General features: G+C 37.6%; 2 protein-coding genes across 5 annotated transcripts in view; both read left to right on the top strand.

The window, feature by feature from the left end:
• The first annotated feature begins 565 nt into the window (after positions 1-565).
• On the top strand, positions 566-14,532 carry LOC141427183 (zinc finger SWIM domain-containing protein 8 homolog). Its single transcript, XM_074086414.1, has 11 exons — positions 566-581; positions 1,137-1,409; positions 3,654-3,902; positions 5,157-5,320; positions 10,232-10,542; positions 11,471-11,666; positions 12,382-12,504; positions 12,763-12,844; positions 13,422-13,633; positions 14,252-14,417; positions 14,492-14,532. Exons 1-11 carry the CDS (start codon positions 566-568, stop codon positions 14,530-14,532), a joined length of 1,833 nt encoding a protein of 610 aa, XP_073942515.1.
• LOC141427455 (zinc finger SWIM domain-containing protein 8 homolog) overlaps positions 14,334-25,037 on the top strand; it is a 29,085-nt gene continuing 18,381 nt past the window's right edge. For 2 of the 4 annotated variants that reach the window (XM_074086937.1, XM_074086939.1), the window contains exons 1-10: positions 14,334-14,417; positions 14,756-14,889; positions 15,216-15,433; positions 15,800-15,908; positions 15,980-16,171; positions 17,726-17,851; positions 18,316-18,357; positions 19,338-19,468; positions 20,233-20,400; positions 24,910-25,022. In XM_074086937.1, coding sequence (XP_073943038.1) covers positions 14,803-14,889; positions 15,216-15,433; positions 15,800-15,908; positions 15,980-16,171; positions 17,726-17,851; positions 18,316-18,357; positions 19,338-19,468; positions 20,233-20,400; positions 24,910-25,022 — 1,186 coding nt within the window. In that variant the 5' untranslated portion in view covers positions 14,334-14,417; positions 14,756-14,802. The remainder of the gene's footprint in view (positions 14,418-14,755; positions 14,890-15,215; positions 15,434-15,799; positions 15,909-15,979; positions 16,172-17,725; positions 17,852-18,315; positions 18,358-19,337; positions 19,469-20,232; positions 20,401-24,909; positions 25,023-25,037) is intronic. The other 2 variants (XM_074086938.1, XM_074086940.1) reach the window with 2 other exon arrangements.

Raw genomic sequence — 25,037 nt, forward strand, 5'->3', positions numbered from 1 at the left:
AACGGAGACGGTACGGAATCGTAGTGACGCACCGTATGCGCACCGTTTTTATTGCATGCTCTCCACACCGCTGCTTAAAAAATACGGAATCGTAGTGAGTAGTAGTGACTAGTGACCAACTAGTGACGTATCGTATCGTAAACTTCAGGCCCTATACTACGAAGTGGAAAACTTGAACTTCGTGACGTTTACGGCACATCACTGCGATTCCGCACCGTTTGCGTATTTTAAGCAGCGGTGTGGAAAGCATGCAAAAAAAAACGGTGTGCATACGATGCGTCACTGCGATTCCGTACCGTCGCCGTTTTTTAAGCAGCGGTGTGGCCGCTCCTTAAAACTGACGGGTAGAATTTCACAAGGATTACCTTAGCTAGGTCAATACGAGAATATGATTTTTAATCATCGCGTAAAACTTATTAAAGTATTTTATACATGGCTTAATTAATTAGATTTTCTGTTAAATGCAGTAGATAAAACGATTAACAAAATCTTAAAAGCAATGATATATTGACATTTAGAGTGCGGTTTTTAGAAACTCATTATATTGAACTTCTTGTCCATGATCATGATTTACGTGAATGGCTAGTTTTAAAAAAATACGTTTCTTTGTATTCTGCCATCTAGTGTCAACCGGGGAAACAAATATATAATTATCAAAAACGTTTTTTCGATGCAATCAAAACTTAATTAGAACGGCTTGATATTGTTAGAACTATAAAATATTCAAATTCAAACCATTTATTATTTGTTTTCATTTATTATTATTATTATCAACCTCATTCATTAGTGTTGTCTTGGTATAGTGCCATCTAGTGTTTATTACCTGTACTTATATGAACATCATCTGCTACTTGCTATACATACTTTTTTTTATTGATAGTTATTGAAATAGATAGATGGGGAAGGGACGTTGTTCGGCCATATTTGTTATTGTGCTCGACAGGGATTTATTTAGATCAGTTCATTTCAGAATAGATTAGTTAACATTTGTGATGTATTTTATTTCATTGCTACCTTATAACAAAAGTTTCCATTTAGTGACATAAAATTGTAATTCTTATGAATATAGTTATGCTCAGTGACTGTGGATACCCCTTGTGGTAATTCGCTGAAGTCATCCAGCGATATTTATTAAGATTTCGTGTTGATAAATCGCTTTAAAGTGGCGGGGGCGTCTAATAATAATGGAAAAGGGGGCCGACAAGCAGCCCCGGTCGACGTGGGGTCTCCCCTGCTCGACTGGGAGGAAGGTGACCATTTCAGTTTCGAGGACTCGGAAAGGTTCGAGGGTGATTCTTTATGCAGCTGGAGTTCGGAGCCTGAAAGCTTGTGCAACAACTGGCGAGGGTGGCGGAGGCCGAACCTACAAAACTCATTTGGCAATCGCTCCGCGAAGAAGTCCGTTCAAGGTAACAAGCTAGTTAACTCAGCTGATCCTTTGTCTCGAAAGGGCGAAATTAGGCCAGTATTACCTAATTTCACGCAGTACTTGTCTTTGTGTACGAAAATAAAGTTGTTTTATGTCATCATTTGTCGATATACATGCATCCTCATGTTATTTTCAATGAAAGTGTTGTAGAGTCATATATGCATGTCATGTATGTAGATATACAAAGAACAGGTGCTAAGAAGTCATTTACCTTTGACTGGACAGAACAGTTAATAATAATGCTTTGGTTTCCAATCCCTGCTCTTTGTTACTCAACTTAAATGTTTGTATTATTTGAACTTGATTTCACTGTAATTCATTTATCTCAGTTTGTAGAAAGTTTTACAAAGTGATACTTGTGTACTTTCACAACTTTCACAGATTCATTTCTTATGGTCAAATTGAAGACTTCCTGTAGTTATTACTATGAATGAAATTACTTATAGCTTTACTTAAGCTTTAAATTGTGATGTTTTAAGATACAAAATATTTCAACATAGGTAATTAGTTTGATCTATAAATATCTCTACCACATGATAGTAAACAATAGTAGTTCCATATATTGAATCAATGCCCTTGTTCAATTGATATACTAAACAAACTATTCCAAACAGGAATTAAAAACCTATGTGCATTACATAATTATGCTTAATCATCATCATCATATCATAGGACTCCCACCCATGGACATAGGCCTCCCCATATGCTTAATTACTTTAAATACATGATTAAAACATGTATTGTGTTTTCAATACATACAACTTATATTACATTTGCAATCACTACTTTTAGATTTAGAAATTCATCAATTATGATTGTCATCGTGACTAAGCTTACCTATGTATATGTAATGCCTAATCTATTCATAATTGGCATTAGAGTTTTCATCATATGGTAAGACGTTAATGAGCCATGGAGTCATCATTAGCAATTAATTAAACTTGTATTCATACTCATACTCAATCATTTCTTTAATTAGTGAGTTTTATTTTATAATCAAGGACAAGAATGTTGACGAGTAGGTATATACCTATGAGCAGAAATACTGCATAAATATAAAGTTGTATGAAAAATTGAAAAATGATGCAGTAGTTTTGCTTGTGAGTATATCACAATCCTACAATCTTGTCTTTGAGTATATGAGTCAGCATCAAATAGTTTGTGACACCCAAAGTTCAATCACAAAATAAAAATAATCTATATTAATAGTTTTGTACCTGTCTAAGTAAAGTGGCATTAGTGTCACGTCATCATGTGTCACAGGTGTCACAGGTTTGCATTTCGTTCTCAATTGTGACCTCTTAAGGGCCCCACACACGGTATGATTCGTTGATTTTCATCAGATCGATCACACAGACGAATCATACCGTATATGGGGCCCTTTAGGTCTAATTTCTTTGATTATGAGACAGAGACATCATATCATCATAAAATTTAGGAGAAATATCTACTAGAGAAATACCGATACGTAGGTTAGCTGTGAAAGTACGTTTGTGATAATATTAAGGCTGGGAATATACGTCAGATTTTTTGATAAGTACGACAGTCTTTACACTGGCATAAATTTTTTTTCAAACATGTTATTATGAGTCTACATTTTACCCGAGCGAAGCCGGGTTTTCATCTAGTAATTAATAATTTTAATTAAAATTTGAATCACATATTGCTCACGATTTTTTATCAGGATTGCTATAAAGGCATTTTAGAATTAAATAAATGAGTGAGTGTGAGTATGACTATGAATAAGAGTTGGATTTTATTGGTAATGTCAACTCCATGGCCTGCTAATGTCTTAACGTGTGATGAAAACTCCGATACCTAAAACTTTTCTTACTCATATGCACTTGAGCATAGGTACCTAAATAAGCAAGATTACCTATAAATTAAAATCAATAAAGAGATTATAGATGAGATTAGATTAAAAAAATAATACACAAAAGGTTAAGCCAAATCAGCAAATAAAGAGTACTTGGTAAATCAATCAAAAACCATTTATAATGACATTGCAGGGACAGCAATATTTGCTTGTTAAGCATGGTTGTTTGTTGCATATGTTTTTTTAGTATTTAAATTGTGTTGGGACTTTTTTTTTGGTTGCTACATTTGATAAGTATGCTGTTATAACTGATGTCGCTATAAACGGTTTTGACTGTAGTAGGTATGTATTCTTAGCTATTACCAATGATTCTGCCAGTAAATTCATGTTTTTATACTCTTGTTACAGATAAAACAGTATCTTCCTTAAGTGAGCTAGCAGCAAAGTGTGTTGCATGCCACATACCATTCGAGCTTGTGGAACATGTGTACCCTCCTGTACCAGAACAGTTGCAGCTCCAGATTGCCTTCTGGAGCTTCCCTGACAGCGAAGATGACATCAGACTTTACTCATGTCTGGCCAATGGCTCTGCTGATGAGTTTCAACGTGGAGAGCACCTCTTCAGAGATAGGGCTGTTAAGGATGTGCTGCAGATTGGTGAGTTTACCTTTTGGTTTCATCATCATCATTATAATATCAGTCACAGGACAGAAGATTCGGTTGTTTTGTTCTGATTGTAATTGTCAGGACAAGGTTTTTTTCCTTATTTTTAATGAGGCTTTGAAAACTCCATGTGATCATGGGTGCTCACTCATTTCCTTACACAATGGACATATCAAAGAGGTTGGATATGCATGGCTTTGTCAGATGTTGGGTCTGAGTGCCAACAATTGACCTGGCCATTGTGCATGGGACCCAAACCCCCAAGAACTCTTCTTCTTAAGTCTTGACGACGCAAGCAGCTAGTTTAACATAAAAGCTGGCATAATTGCCATTTCTTCAAGTAGGATACTTTTGTAGTTTACTTGTTAATAAATAACAGGAAGTCTAGCTATCCAGGAAGCAAGCTTCCTTTAGCAAATATATTTGTAGTTATTTATTTTAGGATATATAACGAGACTGAAGAGGCTGCTATGCTGGACCAACATCAGCTTATTATTTTAATATTGAAGCCGATTTGTCTGAAAGAAAGAATAGATTTATTTGCCAAAATTTAGCACAGCAAAAAAAAAGCTCTGCAATGTAACATGCAGTCAAACCCATTATTTAGTCATTGTCATTACATCTTTTATCTGATGATTGTATGTTGTTCTTATTACTGCCATAACAGGTTGGCCAGTGGCCAGAAGCTGTGTTCATATTGGTTACACAAATTGTTTGTTTGTTGCCTTGTAATAAATTCTAATCATTAATAAGTATGGATACATACTATTATTTTGATCAATGTAAATCAAATTTATTTTTATCTAGGTCACAGAATGTTAACTGTAAAGATAAATGATTGTCAACTAGCCGTCTTCATATAATGTTCTGACTACTAATACTTTTTAGTTGTACCTAATATTATGCAGAAGTCAATTTAGATAAAAAGTTAAATTTATCAAAAGCGCAGGAAACCAATATAAAAATGATGAGACCTATGAAAGGAGTGAACATATGCTTCGGATTTGTTAAGATGAAAAAGGCATAGATTAAGTGCGAAGACAATCTGGATATCGCAATAGGAGTGTTTGATGAATGTGGACATCGAGTCTTTCAATGAGGCTGGCATAGTCACACTGGTGCACTTAAGCCTCAAAAAAAAAATAGAAAAAAAAAAAAAGTGCGAAGACTAATTCAAGCAGATGGATACAAGATGACATAATATATAGCAAATTTTGTTTTTGTGAGTGTTGTTCTATCTCTTCGCAGGTTTCCACTTGTCAGCTACCGTATCATTCAACATGCCACGAGCTCAATTCAATGTGGCAGTTACATTTGACAGACAGCGAATATCATCATGCAACTGCACTTGCTCATCAACTGCTCATTGGTGTTCACATATTGTTGCTGTGTGCCTCTATAGGATACATCTAGTAAGTTGAAAATTTTGCCTTGTTCTGTAGGTTCCACGGTATATTATGTTGGGGCAACAACTAAGTGGCACAGTAGCAGTGGAAGTAAATCGGAAGTAGTGTTTGTTCCTTAGGTCAGTTCCTTAGGTTTGCAAGATTAAGGGGCTGTTTCACCATCCATTGATTAGTGTTAACTGACGGTTAAATGTGATGCCGTCTCTATTTGTTTTGTTCGAATAGATGGAGATGGCATCACATTTAACCGCCAGTTAACACTAATCAATGGATGTTGCACCACCCAATAATTAATTTTAATTGATCAAATGTGATGCCGTCTCCGTCTGTTCAAACAAAACAAACAGAGACTGCATCAAATTTATCCGTCAGTTAACACTAATCAATGGATGGTGAAACAGGGGATGTCATACAAACATTGTTTACAGGTGCAGTTGAAGAAATCTACACCGTGTTTTTTTTATATCCGGTAACTTCGACAGACGGCTCAGTTCATTGATATGAAGTACCTGATAATTAACTTTTTCGCGAAATTGTTTTTTTTTTCTAAAACAAAAATCTTTTTTCTTGCTTAAATAGCTTCACATTCATTATTAATTGTTAAATTGTTAAAGAAACAAATTTGACAAGTGACATTGTTGTGACAGATAGAGAGGCATCAAAAAATCCTCATATTTAACTTTCTTTTGCTAAATATGTGTGAATTAAACGCGGATTAGTTATGGTTATGGACTTAAAAAAAAAACATAAATTAAAGACCTTTACGCTGTTTTACTTCTAATGATTAGAAATTAACTTCATTTGACCTGTAGATTGTGCCTTTAAAGTTAACGGATATTAAAAATAACACGGCGTATAATAATCATACTTGCCGTTATCCTTTGAAATTCAAACTAAATCACCTATATTTCTGTTTATTTTTTTTAAAGGAAATGAAATAAAATTAATTTGTTTTAGATACTAGACTAGTTAGTGCCCTAGTTAATAATGTTTAAAGATAAATAAGAATTTAATCAGTAATGCATGAGAAACTAAACTCCAATTCAATAGAATTTGACAATCCTGTAGACACTTCTAGCCAACTAATATGAACACCGGGTTGCCCAGGTCTTGGTGATGTGACTATTATTCTTTTTTGATTCCTTTTAGATTATAATCACATTAATCACTTCAACAGGGACATACATAATTAAGTGTGCCCACGTTAGGGTGTCTTAAATGTCTAGAAAAATGAAAGATTCTATTAAAATGTAGTATAATAGCTTCCTTAGTTGTCTTGTAATTTGCTAATCTATGTTTAATAAAAATGTACATGCTAGAAACGAGACAAGGAAATAGGAATATTTATGAGTTGGTAAACTTAGCGACAAGCTAAATATAACTGAACTGAAACAAAACTGTTTGAATCATGACTACATTTTTACTATTCAATGTCATTGGGTTATATGGTATGTTCTTACATAAGTAAGTGTTGCCAGCGATGACTCACGTTTTAAGTCTAAAATAAGAGATGGCACTGGCTAAATAGCTAAACACTGAAAGCTTTATGAAGACAAGAGCTACAATGTCCAAAATTATCACCAATTAAAATTCTTTTAAATCTGCTAATTAGTCAATAGTCAAGTGTGTAAATGTCTTGTCAATATAAGTAAATATGGTCAGAAGTAAAATGATCTGCTGCATATCATCAGTTAAATGAAAACAAAAACCGGCCAAGAGCGTGTCAGACACGCCCGAAATAGGGTTCCGTAGCCATTACGAAAAGAATAAGTAATATTTTTCTAAGGATTTCGTATTTTGTACGGAATATTCCAAGTTTAGGTATATTTTATAACTTTGGCTGCTATTTACTCTTAAACTACTAATAATTCTCAAGAAAACTTAACCGTTAGTTTTCCTTGTAAGTTTGATATACTTATTACCATCCTAAAGTTTACGTCCACGACGCTCGATTTTAATGGAAATTTGCACTATAAAGTTGAATATTTTGCAAACAAATCATCGAATCGAAAAACCGTTTTAGCAACCCCCTAATGGTTTTAAAAGACCTATCTAACGATACCCCACTACTAGGTTGGATGAGAAAAAAAAACACCCCCACTTTACGTCTATGGGAGGTACTATAAAAAAATATTTTTTTTATTGTACCATTTTGTCGGCATAGTTAACATATTATATTCGTGCAAAATTCAGCTTTCTAGCATTGATAGTCCCTGAGCAAAGTCGCGGAAGGACAGACAGACAGACATGGCGAAACTGTAAGGGTTTTTGCTATTTTGGCTACGGAACCCTAAAAACGAAGAAACATGATTTAAATTAAGTGTAATCTTCTATCTTATTCTTCTTCTTCTATATAAATAAAAAAAGTGAATTGCCGAAATGTAGATTCCGAACGACGGCACCGCATTAGATAATTATTTTTTGTTGTGTTGGTTATTGTCAGGACAAGGTTTTTGCGTAACAAAATAAAAAAAAAACAGAAACGGGGCGAAGCCGCGGGCAACAGCTAGTTTATTATAAAAATTCCATAGATTTAAACAAAGTGAAAATTGACGAGGTTTGTTTCGCTTTTAATTTTTTCTTGGTTTTGTTAAACCTAATAATTAATAAAGCTGACATGTTTAAAGTCTTGAAAGTTTGTGAGTGAGTGAGTATGTGAGTGAGTGAGTAAGTATGTTTGTTACTTTTTCACGCTGAAACGGCTGGACGGATTTGGATGAAATTTGGCGAAAATTAGTTTATAAACCTGGATTAAAACATAGGATACTTTTTATCCCGGTATTCCCACGGGATAGGGATAAAATCTTGAAATAACAACCTCTGGGCTTGGAGTCATGAAATTTGATATGTAGGTAGCTGGACCTCTGGAATAACACATAGGCTACTTTTTATCCCGATATTCCCCCGGGATAGGGATATTATCTTGAATAATAACCGCTTGCTTAGAGTCATGAAATTTAGTATGTAGGTAACTGGACGTCTGGAATAACACGTAAGGGACTTTTTGACTCGATATTCCCCCGGGATAGGGATATTATCTCGAAATAACAACCACTGAGTTTAGAGCCATGAATTTTGGTATGTAGGTAGTTGGACCTCTGGAATAACACATAGGCTATTTTTTACCACGATATTCCCACGGGATAGGGAAAAATCTTGAAATAATAACCGCTGGCTTAGAGTCATGAAATTTAGTATGTAGGTGCTAGACGTCTGGAATAACACATAAGCGACTTTTTGACCGATCTTCCCATGAGGATACCTTGGGATAAAAATCTCGAAATAATACCAATGGGCTTAGAGTTCCATGAAATTTGGTGTGTTAGGTAAGATTCAATCTGCAATAACACATGCGAAGTATTTTTTAACCACGATATTCAACGGGATTTTTAGGATAAAATCTTAAATATTGACCGCGAGCATAGAGTCATGAAAATTTGGTATGTAGGAAGCTAGATGTCTAGAAAACATAAAGACAACTTTTTAACCACGATATTAGTTGGATACCTAGGAATAAAAATGAAATTAAAACAAGGCTAGGCTTAGAGGCATGAAATTATGTAGGTAACTATATGTCAAAATATTAATTAAAGTACGCTACTTTTTATCCCGATATTCCACGGTATATATTTGTAACTAACGGGACCCATACATCCCTGTATTATTATTATTATTATTTGTATTTTTTTATTTAATTGTATACAATACAATACAATAACTCTTTATTGCACACCAATACAGTAAACAGTACAGAAAACAAAGTATATACATAGAGATTTTCTAAGGTAAGCAATAGGCGGCCTTATCGCTTCAGAGCGATCTCTTCCAGGCAACCTTTACAATGGACATAAATAAGGAATACATTTTAGCAGGTGGTGCAATTACAGTAGATTAGAGCTGTATCAAGAATACATAAAACTACACATACAATACACATACACAACAAAATCTAAACAGATAGATAGGTAGATAGATACCATAACAACACATAAAATAAGCTAACTATAACATTCATACGCAAGATGACAGGTAGTGCTCAGTATACTGTAGTTTTTAAGTATTTTATTTGTAATTATTTTATTTTGACAAAATGACTTCTGCAAGTTTCTTGCGGCGCATTCTTCTTGGCAATGATGGTTTTTTCCGAAAGCGCTGGTAGTATAAAAAATGACGTGTAAAAGTGCCCATTGCGGCTATTAACTGAGTAAATGATTTGAATTTGAATTTTGCATTTGAATTTGGATAGGGAAAATTTTGAAACTTCAGCACTGGGTTTAGAGTCTTGAATTTTGTACAGTTATTCACAACACAACCTCAATGAAGACCACGATATAAAATATTGGAATTTCCAGGGGAATTTTGTAAAATCCGAAAAATTTCAATTGCAGCTACCACACCGAATAGTTTACGCGTGCGAAGCCGCGGGTAAAAGCTAGTAATTAATAAAGCTGACATGTTTAGAAGTCTTGAAAAAGAAACTACGACAACAGATAGTGTTGGTTTCTAACTAAATATTCCTATGATCCACTCAAGATAGCAGTTCGATATATTTGAAACACGCGACCCCAAAAATAGCGCTAAAATTGACGTCATAATATGTGTTAGTATTAAAATCAAAGTTCAATATCTCAAAAACGGCTGAACCGATTTTGATAAACCATGTCTAAAAACCATGGCTAGAAAACCTGCTTTCAAATAAATAAAACCGCATTCAAATTCAATACGGTGCCACAAACAGACACTCATAGTGGTCAAGCTTATAACACCCCTCTTTTTGCGTCGGGGGTAAAAAAAAACAAATATTACGTATTGCGTTATTCAGAGAATTACCGGGACCCATCGCAGTACCGCTCTCGACCCAAATTTGGGTCGCAACCCGAGGTTAAGAAACGCTGACATAAGATTAACTATTTTCAGCCAACTCAAGTATGTCTCAGAGCGCCTGTGTCAGAGTCGCTTCAAAGACTGAGGAGGGATCAACTGCAGAAATTCGCACAATACCTGATATCGGAATTACCTCGGCAAGTGTTACCCACGGCTCAGCGAATACTGGACGAGTTACTGTCTGCACAGCCGAACCAGATTAACACGACCTGCGGGGCGCCCGACCCGACGGCCGGCGCTTCTGCTTATGAGTACACCTCCTGGTTTCTTGACGAAAAGACCTTGCACAACAATATTAATAAGATCTTAGTCAAGTTCTGTGTTCCTGCTCCTATTGTGTTCAGGTAAGATTCAATATGCATCTTAACACATGCGAAGTAGCTACAATACCAGTAATAATATCAATTCTGTGATTTTTATTTAAATAAAGTGAATAAGTAAATCTGACACGTCGTGCGTGAATCAGTTAGACAGATTTGGATGATTTTAATTGATAAGCTTAGTTCAAAATGTTGAAACAAAATTTTGTAATAGTACTTTAACTTTTTTTTGCATTTAGCTAATTAGTTGGATATCGCTATCATATTGCTACAAATGAATATTAAAACTAAGGCAGGAAATCGAGGAAATCAAATTATTCCTTGGTTAACTATAAAACAAAATATTAATTAAACGTAATGTCTGGATCATGCCCGTAATACATGAATCGTCGCTTTGCTATATATTTATTCACAACACGGGTATCTGACCTTCCGGATATTGACCATACAATACAATTGTAATGTATGTATCAATGCACATAATTTCGCGAATAAGTTACGCAATAATTCATGCAGTGTAATCACGAATTCGCGGTCCTTCACTGCCTGCGACGTGAATGTTATTTCAACTTGAGTCAGGATTCTTGTGACCTCGCAATGTTGCAAATACAATTTGGATGTTCTAAAAGTCTACGCTGGCGTTATATCAAGTCAAATTATGAATGACTGGTTTCCATAAATAACGTGTTGTGATACGATCGAGTACTACATTAAGTTTTACACATACTGGATGGGAAAAGTTATGGGACTTGAGAGAAAACTGCCTTATCCTTTCGTTAACTCATTTTACTTAAAGGAAACATTCTTTTATTGTCAAAATGAAACAAAACTGCGTTCAAACATTTTGAATGAAGCGCATGCTGGGCCCTTGAGATCTCAGTTATCCTGGTTTCACTTTATTAGTTGGGACTGAATCATTGTTAGGTTACCAAACCCCCATCAATTTTTCCAGTGATGTCAACTACTTGAGCACCAGCGCCCCTCCGGCGGCAGCGGAATGGTCGTCGCTCCTCAGACCTTTGCGCGGTAGAGAGCCAGAAGGCATGTGGAACCTGTTGTCCATAGTTCGAGAAATGTTCAAGCGGAGCGATAGAAACGCTATACCTCTTCTAGAGATCATCACTGAGGAGGTTATGGCGTGCGAACAGGTTTGTGCATTCTTTTGTTTTGTTCATTTAATTTAATTTAACGTGAATGGAACAATTTCGTGTTAGAATTCGTCGTTTCACACCAGATCGAAATGAACAATCATTAGTGTGTGGAAATATGTATTTTCTATACATTCCACCATCGATTCATGATTAGTCTGACACGATGGGTTTTATTTTTAAATCCTCTTGTACAAATTTCCACGCATATATATGTATATAGGTATTTTATAATTCCTATATTTGTCATGATTTATATATATATTAAATTATAATATATAGTTTTTTCTTTTGGAATAATTACGCGTTCGGTTACGTGGGTGCACACTCACCGGGGTTCAGCTGAAAACCAGCGCTGCAGCTCTGGTTACAGGGCTCGCATATGCTGAGCTGATCCTTTTGGCATCACACTACAGCAAATATCTCTTATTTTTTTCTCTTTCCTATTTATGTTTTACTGTGTTTTTGTTGTGATGTGTGTGTTTTTCTTGTCAATAAATGTTGTGAGTTTGAGTTTGAGTTAACGCTAAATCATAACGTATCCTTTGCTCTTGTCTGAACGAGTTACAATTTTGTCACATTGTAGCACTTGTAACTTTTGTGGTACAGGGATAGGCCTAACGAAAAAAGAATGCACCTCCGAAAAACTTTATTTAGCCAATTTTGAGAAGTTTAGCGTTATACTCTTCTTTCACATGCTGTTTCGTTTTATTAGATAATAGTGTGGTGGTACAGCACTAAAGCGGCGTTAGTGGCGTGGGGTGGCGGCGGCGGCGGCAAGCATGGTGGCAGCGGCAACTCCGCGGCGCAACACGCTTGCTCGTCCCTTTGCGATGAGGTTTGTGCTCTTATCTGTTTCGATACTGGCTGTTGCATGAAAATCACACAAAGAAAACATGGCGTGCGTATTTAGCTCTAAATAATTTGTCTTTGATTTCTTGACCTATCTATTACCTATGTAAAAAACATTCTAAATTACTAAAATATTTTAGTATAAATTACTAGAATTTAGCGTAGCTTTAATATTATGGATACCTTGATGACTTATTTTTAACGCAAATTACCTAAAATTACTTATTTCAAACTTTTTCTTTAGCCTTGCGGGTCAGGTGAAGGCGGAGGCGATCAACCTATCCCAGGACCCAGCGATGGAAACCACTCCAGCGTCTCGTCAGAAGGTAATTATGGGGAATAGGTAACTTAGTATAAAATGACATCATCGTCATCATCATCATCATCACCGATGTACCTACTAATCCTATACAAATAAATATTATATTCTATTCTGTTCTATTCTATCATATCTGCTGTATGGCCTGCTCATTGGCACTTCAACGAGCCAACTTCAAACTTCTTTATTTGCACAGAATAATAAAGTTAAAAAGATGGTTGATTATTATAGTTTACTGTTCGGAACTTATTTTGCTATAAGTATTATTTAATATATAAAAAAATACTAGCATGCATAAATAAATAAATTATTTGAAAGGAAATTTTTTACATCATATTACTGATCTTTCGCCACCCTAATCCCTTAATCGCCTAGTCGCTTCTCTGATTCGCTTGGCTATGTCGGTGACCCTCGTTCTTCTACGTATTGCGTTATTTCTGACTCGATCCCGTAGAGAAACCCTGAGCATAGCTCTCTCCATAGCTCGCTGACCAACTCTGAGCCTATTTATGAGGCTAAGGATTTTATTCAATCTAAATGTGTGATGCAATTCGTGCTTAACTCCTAATCCTTGTTCGCCTCAGGCTTTTGCGAGAATGAAGAAGAGATCCTGGTCGCTAGCGGCGTGGACACAGACTCGCAAGAGTCAAGCTCCCCGGGCGTCTCGTCCGACGACGCGGCGCGACGTGTCTCGCATGACGACTCCGTGTCAGATGACGACTGCAACTTGTACTTTTACGACACCGCCGCCGCGCGTCGCGCCGTGGCCGGAGAGGGCACCAGTGGCACTGCTGTTGTAAGTATAACGATGCGGTTTGATTTGTTGGCCATATTTAACGTACTCATGGACTGCAGAGGAACGGACTGCAGAGCGGAGTAAACGCAGCTGGATCTCGTAGGAAAGGCAGGGCATAGGTGTTAATAACGTAACGCACTGAGTTTACTGGCTATCTCTAACATTTTTTGGCGGGAATAGCCGAACGATTTTACCATCTCTTTCTACGCTCAACAAATAACGTTTGACAGAAAGAAATAGTGAATGTTATAGTAATTTCGAGTGCTTTAACGCATTCACTGCCACCTGACTTGACTTGACTGACCACAGGTGCCACGGACGCACATGTGCGTTCAAAATGTATGAATAATTATGACAGCGGCACTGGGGGGAAGTTCCAAAAACGCATATATGCGTCGGTGGCAGTGAATGCGTTAAATTATGATACGCAACCCGTAAAATGTATTCCATTATAAAGTACAATCTCAGTAATCTAATTTATGAGCAATTAAATTAACCTGGGGAAATAATAATGGCGCCTTTTAGTTATATTAATAGTCGACGTGAAATATATTACTCCTAAAAATATTTTTTTCGGTGGCACAGACTTTAGAAACTTAGTAACCGATTTGTTCCCAGCCATGCTCAGCCTCCAGTACGGCGGGATGGGAATGCGGGTGGGAGGTATCGTTCGCGCGTGCTGAGGGTTTGCAGGCGCACGGCCACGGCAGAGAGGCTTGCGCGCTCGGCGCGAGGCTGGCAAGGGAACTGCTGGCGCGACCGCCCGCACTCGGCACTGGCACAGGTATGTTAACTTAATAGGACCCACTGTTAGGCAACGCATTATAATGCAACTACACTACACGATTTTTCATGCAGGTCTAAACTACCTCAAAGGTCTAAAAGGCATATGTCACTAGAATGTTTTAGTTTTACTTTTTACCCCGCTAAATGACATCGTTACCGCGCGCGAGATTTTCCTAGATAAGTCGTGGAAAACACCAAGGTTTTTTTTTCTTTTTAATTACAGTGGCAATAGTTTGTATTTATTTGTCTTTTCTTTGCATGTCTAAAGTGTAGTTCATATCTTTTTATAAAGTGTATTGTAATACTTTTATGCTAGATGGTATGTATTGTCCGCAGGTGGAGGCGCGAACGCGCACGATCTAAGGAAGGCGCGGCGCCGACACATGCCGTCGCCGAGACTGTGCGCGGCGAGCCACCGGCTGTCTTGTCTAGCTTCGGCCACGCTGGCAAAGTGCGCTTTCCTTTGCACTGTGAGTAACGATTATTTGCTGACTTCGGATCGAAATAGGGTTGTTGGCACCAAACACTTAGAGTGCCACAGTAGCGTAAAAAAGTCGAGTGATTATAATGCCTAAAGAAAATTTGAACTTTGCACTCCCATGTAGGACGATTTTACTTCGAACGGTAATATGGGTTAATTGAGTTGTGTGAGAATGAGCTTTTGGCAACTTTAGACGCTGACGTTCAAAATGTCAAGTAATAATTCTAGGATAGAACTGTAATAATAACAAAAAAAACACTATTTAGTGGACCATAATGTATTGAGGCCATACAATATCCAAAATCTTTTTGTCAGGTTCTAGCCGAGTTCTGCGAGCACCACGAGCTCGCATTCCGCGTGGGCTTGTTCGCTTTGGAAATGGCCCGTCCGCCGGCGAGCACGAAAGCTCTGGAGGTGAAGTTGAACAACCAAGAGACAGAACTGGTCGCGCTGCTGAAGAAGCTGCCTACTGGACCCGACCAGCTCGCCCTGGCTAGGGAAAAAGCTGAACAACTAAGGGACGGTATGCTGAGGTAAGGAATAATTGAAGTTATCATAAAACTGTGTTTCACGGGATCGCTTGTACCGATTGATCGTTACCTTTTTTTCGCCGTCAGTTAAAATTTTATATCATAATTGTAACAACAATAACTAAAATAGTTTTGTTCCTAGAAAAAACTGTCGCTAATGGACTAGTGCTAGTTTGTTATTACTTGGTAACAAAACACAATTGAGTTTCGCTATTGGATGATAAATATGACCACTCTTGATTATATGCCTGATGAGCGATTATGGCTTAATTTAGTGCTGTATTATCTTTCATTCATTCTGTAATTATAATGAGACGAAACCGGTTTTCCTGATTCCGGCTACTAAGTTTAAACACTTCTTTGTTACAGAAACAGAGGCCCCGCTTTGCTTCCCATTGCTCTGGCGAGTTTCCTCTTCGATGTCCTCGTTCTGTCCGCAACCGACAAAGAGAACAAACATCCAGTGGGTATCTTAAAAGTGAGTCCGTGCCCGTTTGAAATTCGTCTTTGTCTGATACAAGCAATAATTATTTTTTTTCTCTCTCTTAGGCGAGACAACCTTCAGATGAAGCTCTAGGGTTTGAAGCGGCTGTAGCGGCACTCGGGTTAAAAGCTAATGTATCGGAAGCCGAGCATCCGTTGCTTTGTGAGGGGACGAGGCGACAGCGCGGGGAACTGGCATTGACTTTACTAGCGTTCTACAAGGACGACCCTGTGAAGTTAGCTAGGATCATGAACAAGGTATTGTGGTTATTTTGTTAGGAGTTTTAGAAGGGAGGAATAAGGTTTTTTTACGGATTGATATGAGCTGTTAACATGCTTCGCTGATTGTGTCTGGGAACCCGGAGGCTTAACCAATGCGCTATATTATTTTTCATTTAAACTACATGGATACCATGAAAAAATCGTGAGGCTTTTCCCATATTCTGTTATAAGAATGTTCATCCCCTGCGTAGTACCCATAGTAGCTTTGCTTGGTTTGAGCCTAGATCTTTTATACGTGTTATCGCAATTAGAGACATCGATTTATAATTAAATTGCGATTTTTAAACATTTTGATACACGGAAGAAGTCGGTCAGGTGCCGTTTTATCATCTAAAGTCAAAGTCAAAGTCAAAGTCAAAGTTTTTATTTGCATAAATGTGGTACAAATTGGTTCTAGCATATTACGTAGTGCACACATTTTGCCAACTATTGGCACGCAAACAGAGAGGTTAAGTGCTACACTAGGCAGGGCATGGTCTATACTATACAAGAATATCAGGAAACATATATTACTTAACCATGTCATACTCAATAGAGAATATATAGAAAAGAAATAATAAATTAAAATAGTCAAAACATTCGTCGAAAGGTTTACAAATAAACAATAACACAAATTACACAATTAGGTACACCAGTTAGATTTGAACAATGTTAATTTAATTTTTCATCAATGAATTGATTTATACACAATAATATTCATTGGATGTTACAAATTCAGATATATAAATCGCAACCTAATGTCAAATTCGATTCTTAAATAATCAAATATTCATCAACAGAATAAAAATTCTTGAATAAGCCATTTTTTTAATCTTTTCTTAAATAAAGTAAGCGGCAGATTTCTAACATTTTCATGCAAACAATAAAGATTCGGACGACATGCAATATGTGTTTTTTGTTGTACAACCTGGTCTTTACAGCGGGAAAAACGAGATGATTTGGGTGTCTTGTATTAAATCTAATGTATCTCTTTTTGTTTTAAATATTTCTGGGTGCATTTTTACAACAAACAAACTTCAAGCAATACATGCCTGGCACAGTTAGAATATTCAGATTTTAAATAAAGTCTACAAGATGTTAAAACATTCGAATTAGTAATAGCCCTAACATTGCTTCTGTGAACAGGGCCGTTGTGCATGGCTTGAATTGCCCCATAGAAGAATGCATATCTAAGCCTAGAGTTAACATATCGTGATAAGCTTTTAGCGCAGTATTTGTGCTAATCTGTGTAAGTCGCATAAGGCATAGGCAACGATTTACTTTACTGCAAGCCTATTGATATGCTCTCTTCATGTCTAAGATCCTGTTTCACCCCTGCTTAATAATTTTAAGTGTCAGATAAATGTGATGCCGGCCTGTTTATTCTGACAAAACAATAGAGACACACTGCATCACAGATATCTGTTATATAAAAATTATAAATGTCCTCTCTCATTTACTGGTCTCACATTCTGGTTCTAAGTAGGTAAATTAAATATATATTTGTTAGTATTGTAACTTCGGTAGTATTCAATGTTGTGTTTCTTCCAGCTCCTAGATCGTGATATCCACCAGCTGACTAAAGGTCCGATGGTGAGCGTATACTACACGAACAATCCGCGTCTGGCCGCGTACCGCGCCGACGTCTCTGTTCCTGCGCCGGTACATCAGCCGCCGGTTAGTACATACGCGACAATTCACCCATTCACGTATACAAACTCATGCATTTCTATGTCTATGCGCCGAGAGTGAGAGTGAAGACACTAAATTATCGCTAAGAGTATGACGGGAGTCGCATCACAGCGCGCATTGAGTTTCGTGGTACCAGGCATTGAGTTCTTGTCAAAGCGCGCCCGGACGAGCGAGCGGACGCAGTGATCATTTAGTTCTGGTATTATTTGTTGTAATTCCTGTATTTTACATTTTTTATCAACTCTCGGCGATCAGACTATGTAAAAAATATTTTGATCCTAAAAATACCTACATATAAAGCTGGACAACGAATTATGATTGATCTTAATAGTTCGAACTAATATTTTGCTTTCGTATTTAAAAATATATGTCTTTGCCCATTTTATAAGTTATTTGTTTGTACTCGTATTTATATCGTAGATTTTGTTTAAAGCTATATTTTTCTGTAGCAGTTCGAACAGTTCAAAAAGATGACTTACACGCTGCAACAGGTATTTGAACATTCCTAAACCACTGATTTATTTTGAAAAAAATCGAATAAATGGCGTTTATTACAATAAAAATCGTTGGCGTCTCCTTCGATGCACTATCGTATTAAAAATAGATCAGTTTTTTAATTGCTTGATGTCGTGGACATTGTGATTGGCGAACAAAAATAAATAAAATTTTGATGTGCTTTGCTGTTAAATCAATGTCGTATTTCATGTTACAAATACAATTTATGTGCCAAATAATAATATAACGGACTTTCAATGTATTACATAAATCAAATGCCAGATTACACCATAAAAAAACATAACCCTCCTTCGGGAAGTCGGGTAAAATGATGAGACAATAATTTATTTAAATGCTCAGTAAAAATAGGTTAGGTAGTTTTTGTGTCCTGTCACTCCAGATTAGTTTTCAATGAACAGTAAAATATATAAAATACTTTCTTGATTCTATAAAAAGAATAAACAAAACAAATAAATACATTTACATTAAATTAAAAAAGATAATTAACTATTTAGAGTGAAGTCATAACTAGCTATTGCCATACAAAATCTATGGGAGTGACTTTGACAGCTCAGCTCATAAAAAATAGGTCAGTTGACTGTTGGTGTAATCAGCCTTGTTAGATATTGGGTGTGGTTTATCAAAGTGTTCCATGGTATAGTCACCTGCATTGCCTGTCACAGCGGAGCGTGCAAAAATATCTGACAGGTCCTACCGGCCCTAGGGATAGAGTCATAGCAGATATTTATGCACACGTTGTGTCAAACATTGGTGCTGGTGAATGTACTGTCGTCATCGGATATTTCGGAGCAACCAAGGTGACCAAAAATATCGAAACATGAACTCTAATACCATAATAATAGAGTGAATGTTCCGATGCTTTTGACCACCTTAGTCTCTCCAAAATATCTGATGTTGACTACAAGTTGGATGTGGTTTATCCAAGAGTTCCGTGGTACAAGTGTTATGGTTGCAGGTGGGTGCTTGCGCGCTTGTGGCGGAAATGGAAAGGCTCGTGGTCGCGGAGGGCGCCGCGTCGCCGCCCGCGCACGCGCCGCCGCACCAGCCGCCGCCGCATCAGCCTCTGCCGAGACCAAAGGACTCCAGGTAAACAGGGCTTAAGTCGAGTTTAGACTTGCCAAGAAAAATCAATGCAAGTTGAATTACATTGTGAGGCCGTAAAGCCAACGTGTTTGTAGTGGTCAATCGAGCGCCGCAATGTAATGCAACTTGCACGATTTTTCTTGTAAGTTTAAACTCGGCGTTAGCCTATTAGGGACCTGGGACACAAACGAACTTAGGGCCTTTTTAGAAATAAATAAAAACATAATCCCAGCCTATATACGTTCCACTGCTGGGCACATGCCTCTCACAATGAGTGGGCTTGGGCCATAGTTCTCACGCGTGCCCAGTGCGGATAAGAAAGGTTTTTTTTCTGCTCTGAATGTGCTATTTTATTTGCTACACACAAAATAAAAAAATAATTATATTGGCCTTTCGAAGGCCCCCCTGGGCTGGGGGCCCTGGACACGGGCCCCGTGTGCCCATATGGTAAAGAATGTATTGCAAGTAAGTAACGAACATAAATGGTGCCTTTAGCTTACTATGCGTTTTAGCTACTTTCAAAATTACTGTTTTATTTTGTATTATTGGATCGTGTGAGACTAGGATTGAAATATGTCAACGCGGAGACAGACAGGCACTAGTGGTCAAAAACACTGGCGAAAACCTCAACCCACTGGACGTAGCAACCAGTCACGGGCATGTAAGCCGAGGGTAGAAAGAGATGGTGAATACGGCCTCTGGTTATAAATGTCTATATCTCTATGATAAATTTACTCATAAGTTCCTTTGCTCTCTTTCTCTGTCAGATACAAAGGGAAGCGGTTATACCCGTCAGTGCCGAATCAACCTTCGGAAGCTTCTGCGCACTTCATGTTCGAGCTGGCCAAGTCGGTCCTTTTCAAGGCCGGCGGCTCGTCTAGCACCAGTCTGTTCACTCAGACCAGTTGCGCGAGGGAACATCATGGACCCCATAGGTAAATCGACGCTTATTCTTGGATTATGGCCACTCAACCCAGTGTGGCCCGCAAGCTAATTTTAAATGAGCAAGCAAGAGTGAGCAAGTTTGAAAATTCACGCCAAGTTAAATAGTTACAGCCTTATTCATAAAAAGTTAGAGCCTCCTTGAAGGCTCCTTGAAGGCCCGATGCTAAAAAACGTGATTCATAAACGTCTGTTAGCGCTAATCAGTCGATCAAGGCTCTGCTAAAGTTAGAGGACCGTAGACCCTCCTTTATCTCCCTGCTAAGTCACAAAATGGCCGCCACAAGTTTGAACAGCTGACTTTGACAAGAGCAAAAAACCATACCGAAGATATTTTTAGTGAAGGGTGAAGTTACGCAAAGATTTAAAAAAAAACAGGGTAATTTATTTTCAGGAATTTGTATTTAAAAATCCTCTAAAATTACTGCTACTTTACTACTTTACTAACAATAAATATGAAAAAAATAAAATTAGGATGATTAACATAATTACGGCTTTTTGCACTTAAACATAAACATGCGGATCGGAAATGGCGGGAAAACAAACATCTCGCTTTTTTTTCCTGCTAATTTGCTGTCACTGCTGTTATTTTTTTTTTTAATTATCGATGAGGCCATTTTTGTCTTTGATTTGTCAAGATTGCCAACATAACGCGTCTAATCCGTCTATCAGCAGCTCAACAACTAGCAGACTGCTAGCAAGCGTTTATGAATCATACTTCTCAATTAAGGTTTTTTTATGAATAAGGCTGTTAATCTTGTCCTATTAGTTTAAATGCGATAGTTTGTGAGTGTGAGGATTTTGGTGAAATTTGGTATGTAGCACATACGAGTAGGCTACTTTTATTCCGGTATTCGTACGAAATCCATGCAAGATGTGAGCGAGTAAAGGCTAAAGTATAAGACGATGACGGAGACTACGTTCAAAAATCCCTAGTTAGTATTTTTTGTATGTTTTTCTTATGTATTTTTGTATTTTTTGTGTTAATTTGAATTTTACAGTGCATTAGTTTTCTAACTGTAATGCTGTAATTTTTATTGATGGATAAATAAATAAGTCGCAAAATAAAACATCTAATGGGTTAAAGTTATGTCATTAGATTCCATTACAAACTTAGAAAGATGGAAGCTTTATATCCATTATCCCGGCTTAAAATTTTGAGTTTTTTTTTTTTCAACCGCTTCACGCACCATTATAAAGTAGTAATCAGGTTCTGCGGAGAGGATTTTGGGATTTCAACTAGGGCGATGGGTATAAGCTGTGGAATAAATAAATATTGGCGTCGGGATAAATGTTCTGAGAGACCGTCGGACGTTGTCAGTGTTGTGTGTCGGTGGGTGCTATGGAGTGACGATAAAAAACGTCGGGATAAATGTTCGGAGAGACCGTCGGACGTTGTCAGTGCTGTGTGTCGGTGGGTGCTATGGAGTGACGATCAAAAACGTCGGGATAAATGTTCGGAGAGACCGTTGGACGTTGTCAGTGTTGTGTGTCGGTGGGTGCTATGGAGTGACGATAAAAAACGTTGGGATAAATGTTCGGAGAGACCGTCGGACGTTGTCAGTGTTGTGTGTCGGTGGGTGCTATGGGGTGACGATAAAAAACGTCGCGATAAATGTTCGGAGAGACCGTCGGACGTTGTCAGTGTTGTGTGTCGGTGGGTGCTATGGAGTGACGATAAAAAACGTTGGGATAAATGTTCGGAGAGACCGTCCGACGTTGTCAGTGTTGTGTGTCGGTGGGTGCTATGGGGTGGCGATTAAAACCAGCGACCAAGTGCGGGTAGTTCTAGATACTGGTGCCGGTACTAATTGTAATCAAGTGAGGGTAGTTCGAAGGACTCGCGCTGCTAAACAAACGTGATACCCTACACTTCGGTCTTCTCGTGACCACGGCCACTGCAATGTGGCTGAAGCGTCAAGGTAATTATAACTCGTTGTTAGCGTGATAAGTCCCGACTGTGGTAATACTTAGTACTTAATTCTTACGTGGTCATCCATTTAAACTGACCATCAAAAAGGATGAGCAGCATGGCTCTACGAGTACATTATTATTAGTAGCTGTCACCTGAGACAAACCAAATCAAATGGTTTAAATTGTGGTGGTTTTCAAATGGTTGTAAAGACGTATGTTATGTGTGTTATTATTTTATTTAATTAAGATATTAAGCAAGCTAAAGTATGAAGGCCGATTTATAACAATCTATTAACACAGATGCGTTGCTTATTGAAATAACACTGACACCAGAAACAAGCAGCGCTTATATTGGATCAATATCATATTGATAATTTTTGAACACCCGCTCTTGTATTGAAGTGGTGTTTCAAAAATCAAAAGGTTTCCAATATGTGTTAGTACGCGTACATGCTACATTAGTATCAAACTTGCTTGCTTGCCTGTTTTTATCGGATGCATTTGGAGTGTGCGCAAGAATTACATGAAATTATTCCACCATTACCGATTCACCACAGTTCAACCAGTCGTGGGGAGAGACTTCGTCTTTGTTTAACAACCATTTGCACAGAGCGATTCGTTTATTCACTACTATTAATAATTATAAATGCGAAAGTAACTGTCTGTCTGTCTGTTACGCTTTCACGCCTAAACCGCTAAACCGATTTTGATGAAACTTGGTACAGAGATAGAATAGACCTTGAGAAAGAACATAGGCTATTTTTTTATCGCGAAAAAAGGCTTTCAAGGGTTGAAATAGGGGATGAAAGTTTATAAGGTGGAAGTTCGTCGCTGTCAAAGATAAAACCATGAAACTTGGCATTTAGGTACTTAATAAGAAATAAATCGATATTTGTTTGAGCTTTTTTGAAAATTCGACCTGTGAGGGGGTGAAATAGGGGATGAAAATTTATATGAAAGGTCGTCATTAACGAAGACAAATCGATGAATCTTTATTAAACTTACCATTTCGGCACGTGATAAGAAGTAAATAGATATTTGTTCGCGCTTTTTTTAAAATTCTTCCTGTGAGGGGTGAAATAGGGGATGAAAGTTTATATGGAAGATCGTCATTTTCGAAGATAAATCGATGGTTCTTTATGAAACTTGGTATTTGAGCACGCGATAAGAGATAAATAGATATTTATTCGCGCGTTTTTTTTTTAATTCTTCCTGAGAGAGAGGGGGTGAAATAGGGGATGAAAGTTTATATGGAAGATCGTCATTGTCGAAGATAAATCGATGGTTCTTTATGAAACTTGGCATTTAGGCACGTGATAAGAGAAAAATAGATATTTGTTCAAGCGTTTTTTATTTATTTTACCTGTGAGGTGATGTTAGCAGAGGGGATGATGCAGTGTTAGCAGAGCCTGCTAAGCTCAAGAAAAATGTACGCAATGTGAGGTCTTTTTAGATGGCTTATTGACAGACAGTCAGACATGCAAAATTATAATTTTTAGATTTTTCTTATTTATTGTGCTATAAGAGCTACCTTTATGCAAAATTCCAAGTTTCCAGGACAGCCGGAAGTACCCTATTACTTTTTCTGTTAAGGCGATTTACATGGAAACACCTTTTTAATGACTGTAGCTTTTGCCTTGACTTACCTAGAAGTTTGATTTTTTCACAGCTTTCGGGACAATTGACCTGAGTTTAGGGTTTCAATTTCAACTCTATACCGATACTCCGCGTGTTTACGAGATTAAGGGCCAGAGCGAGATTAAGGGGACAGACCGACGGACATGCGGACAGCAAAGTGATCATATAAGGGTTCCATTTTTTCCTTTTGAGCTACGGAACCCTAAAAAGCATTTGTTCCGGCGCTTTCAAATTTCGACCTATTTACTTGAAAATATGGGGATGAAAGTTCTTAAGGAATTCCAAACAAATACTATAAGTATATTTATCGGAAATATGTGTAGCTATGCTTAGTAAAATGCAGTCTTAATTATAATCCTACCCTCCTAACTTACAATAAAGGACGTAAGGTGTCAAGAGTTCACTATGAAAAATTAAGTAGTCCTTTTATGTTGGCAGGGTAGAAAACACGTCGTATTGCTAAAATGTGGCTTCCCGCAAAATATTTATGTTTTACCAAAGAACATGAATGGATGGATGGAAGAACAAAAAAAAAAGTTCATATTTATAGCAATGTTTTAAAGTAGATTATTTTTTCAGTAAGCCGTAGAAGTTTCTATGTGCTATTATTGGCAAAATAGGTATCCTAAATAAATAAAATACTTCCCAAAGTTACTATTCCACACGGACAAAGTCGCGGGCAAAAGTTAGTTTGTGTTAGTTGTTTAGCACTGAGCGAGCCGCCTCGCGTGGCATGGTTTAGTTTGACACAGGTATCAAAATCTGCCTGAAAATGGCTGCCTTGCGAGGCGGCTCGTTATCGCACTCACTTAGCTTCGGATATACGCCTCGAACAATGTAACATTACATGCTCGTTTGCCTCCTGTCATACCGCAGGATATTTCGAAATGAGATCGGGCTAACAAGGTAACAGTTTGCAACAGCGTCTTCAAATATGGATGTGTTTCCAGAGGGTTGCACATGGCGGCATTCCAACTTGGTCTGTACGCGCTGGGTCTGCACAACTGCGTCAGCGCCAACTGGCTCAGCCGGACATACTCATCGCACGTCAGCTGGATTACAGGTATTTCATACCGTA

The sequence above is a fragment of the Choristoneura fumiferana genome, chromosome 4 (genome assembly GCF_025370935.1).
Source record: "Choristoneura fumiferana chromosome 4, NRCan_CFum_1, whole genome shotgun sequence".
NCBI lineage: Eukaryota > Metazoa > Arthropoda > Insecta > Lepidoptera > Tortricidae > Choristoneura > Choristoneura fumiferana.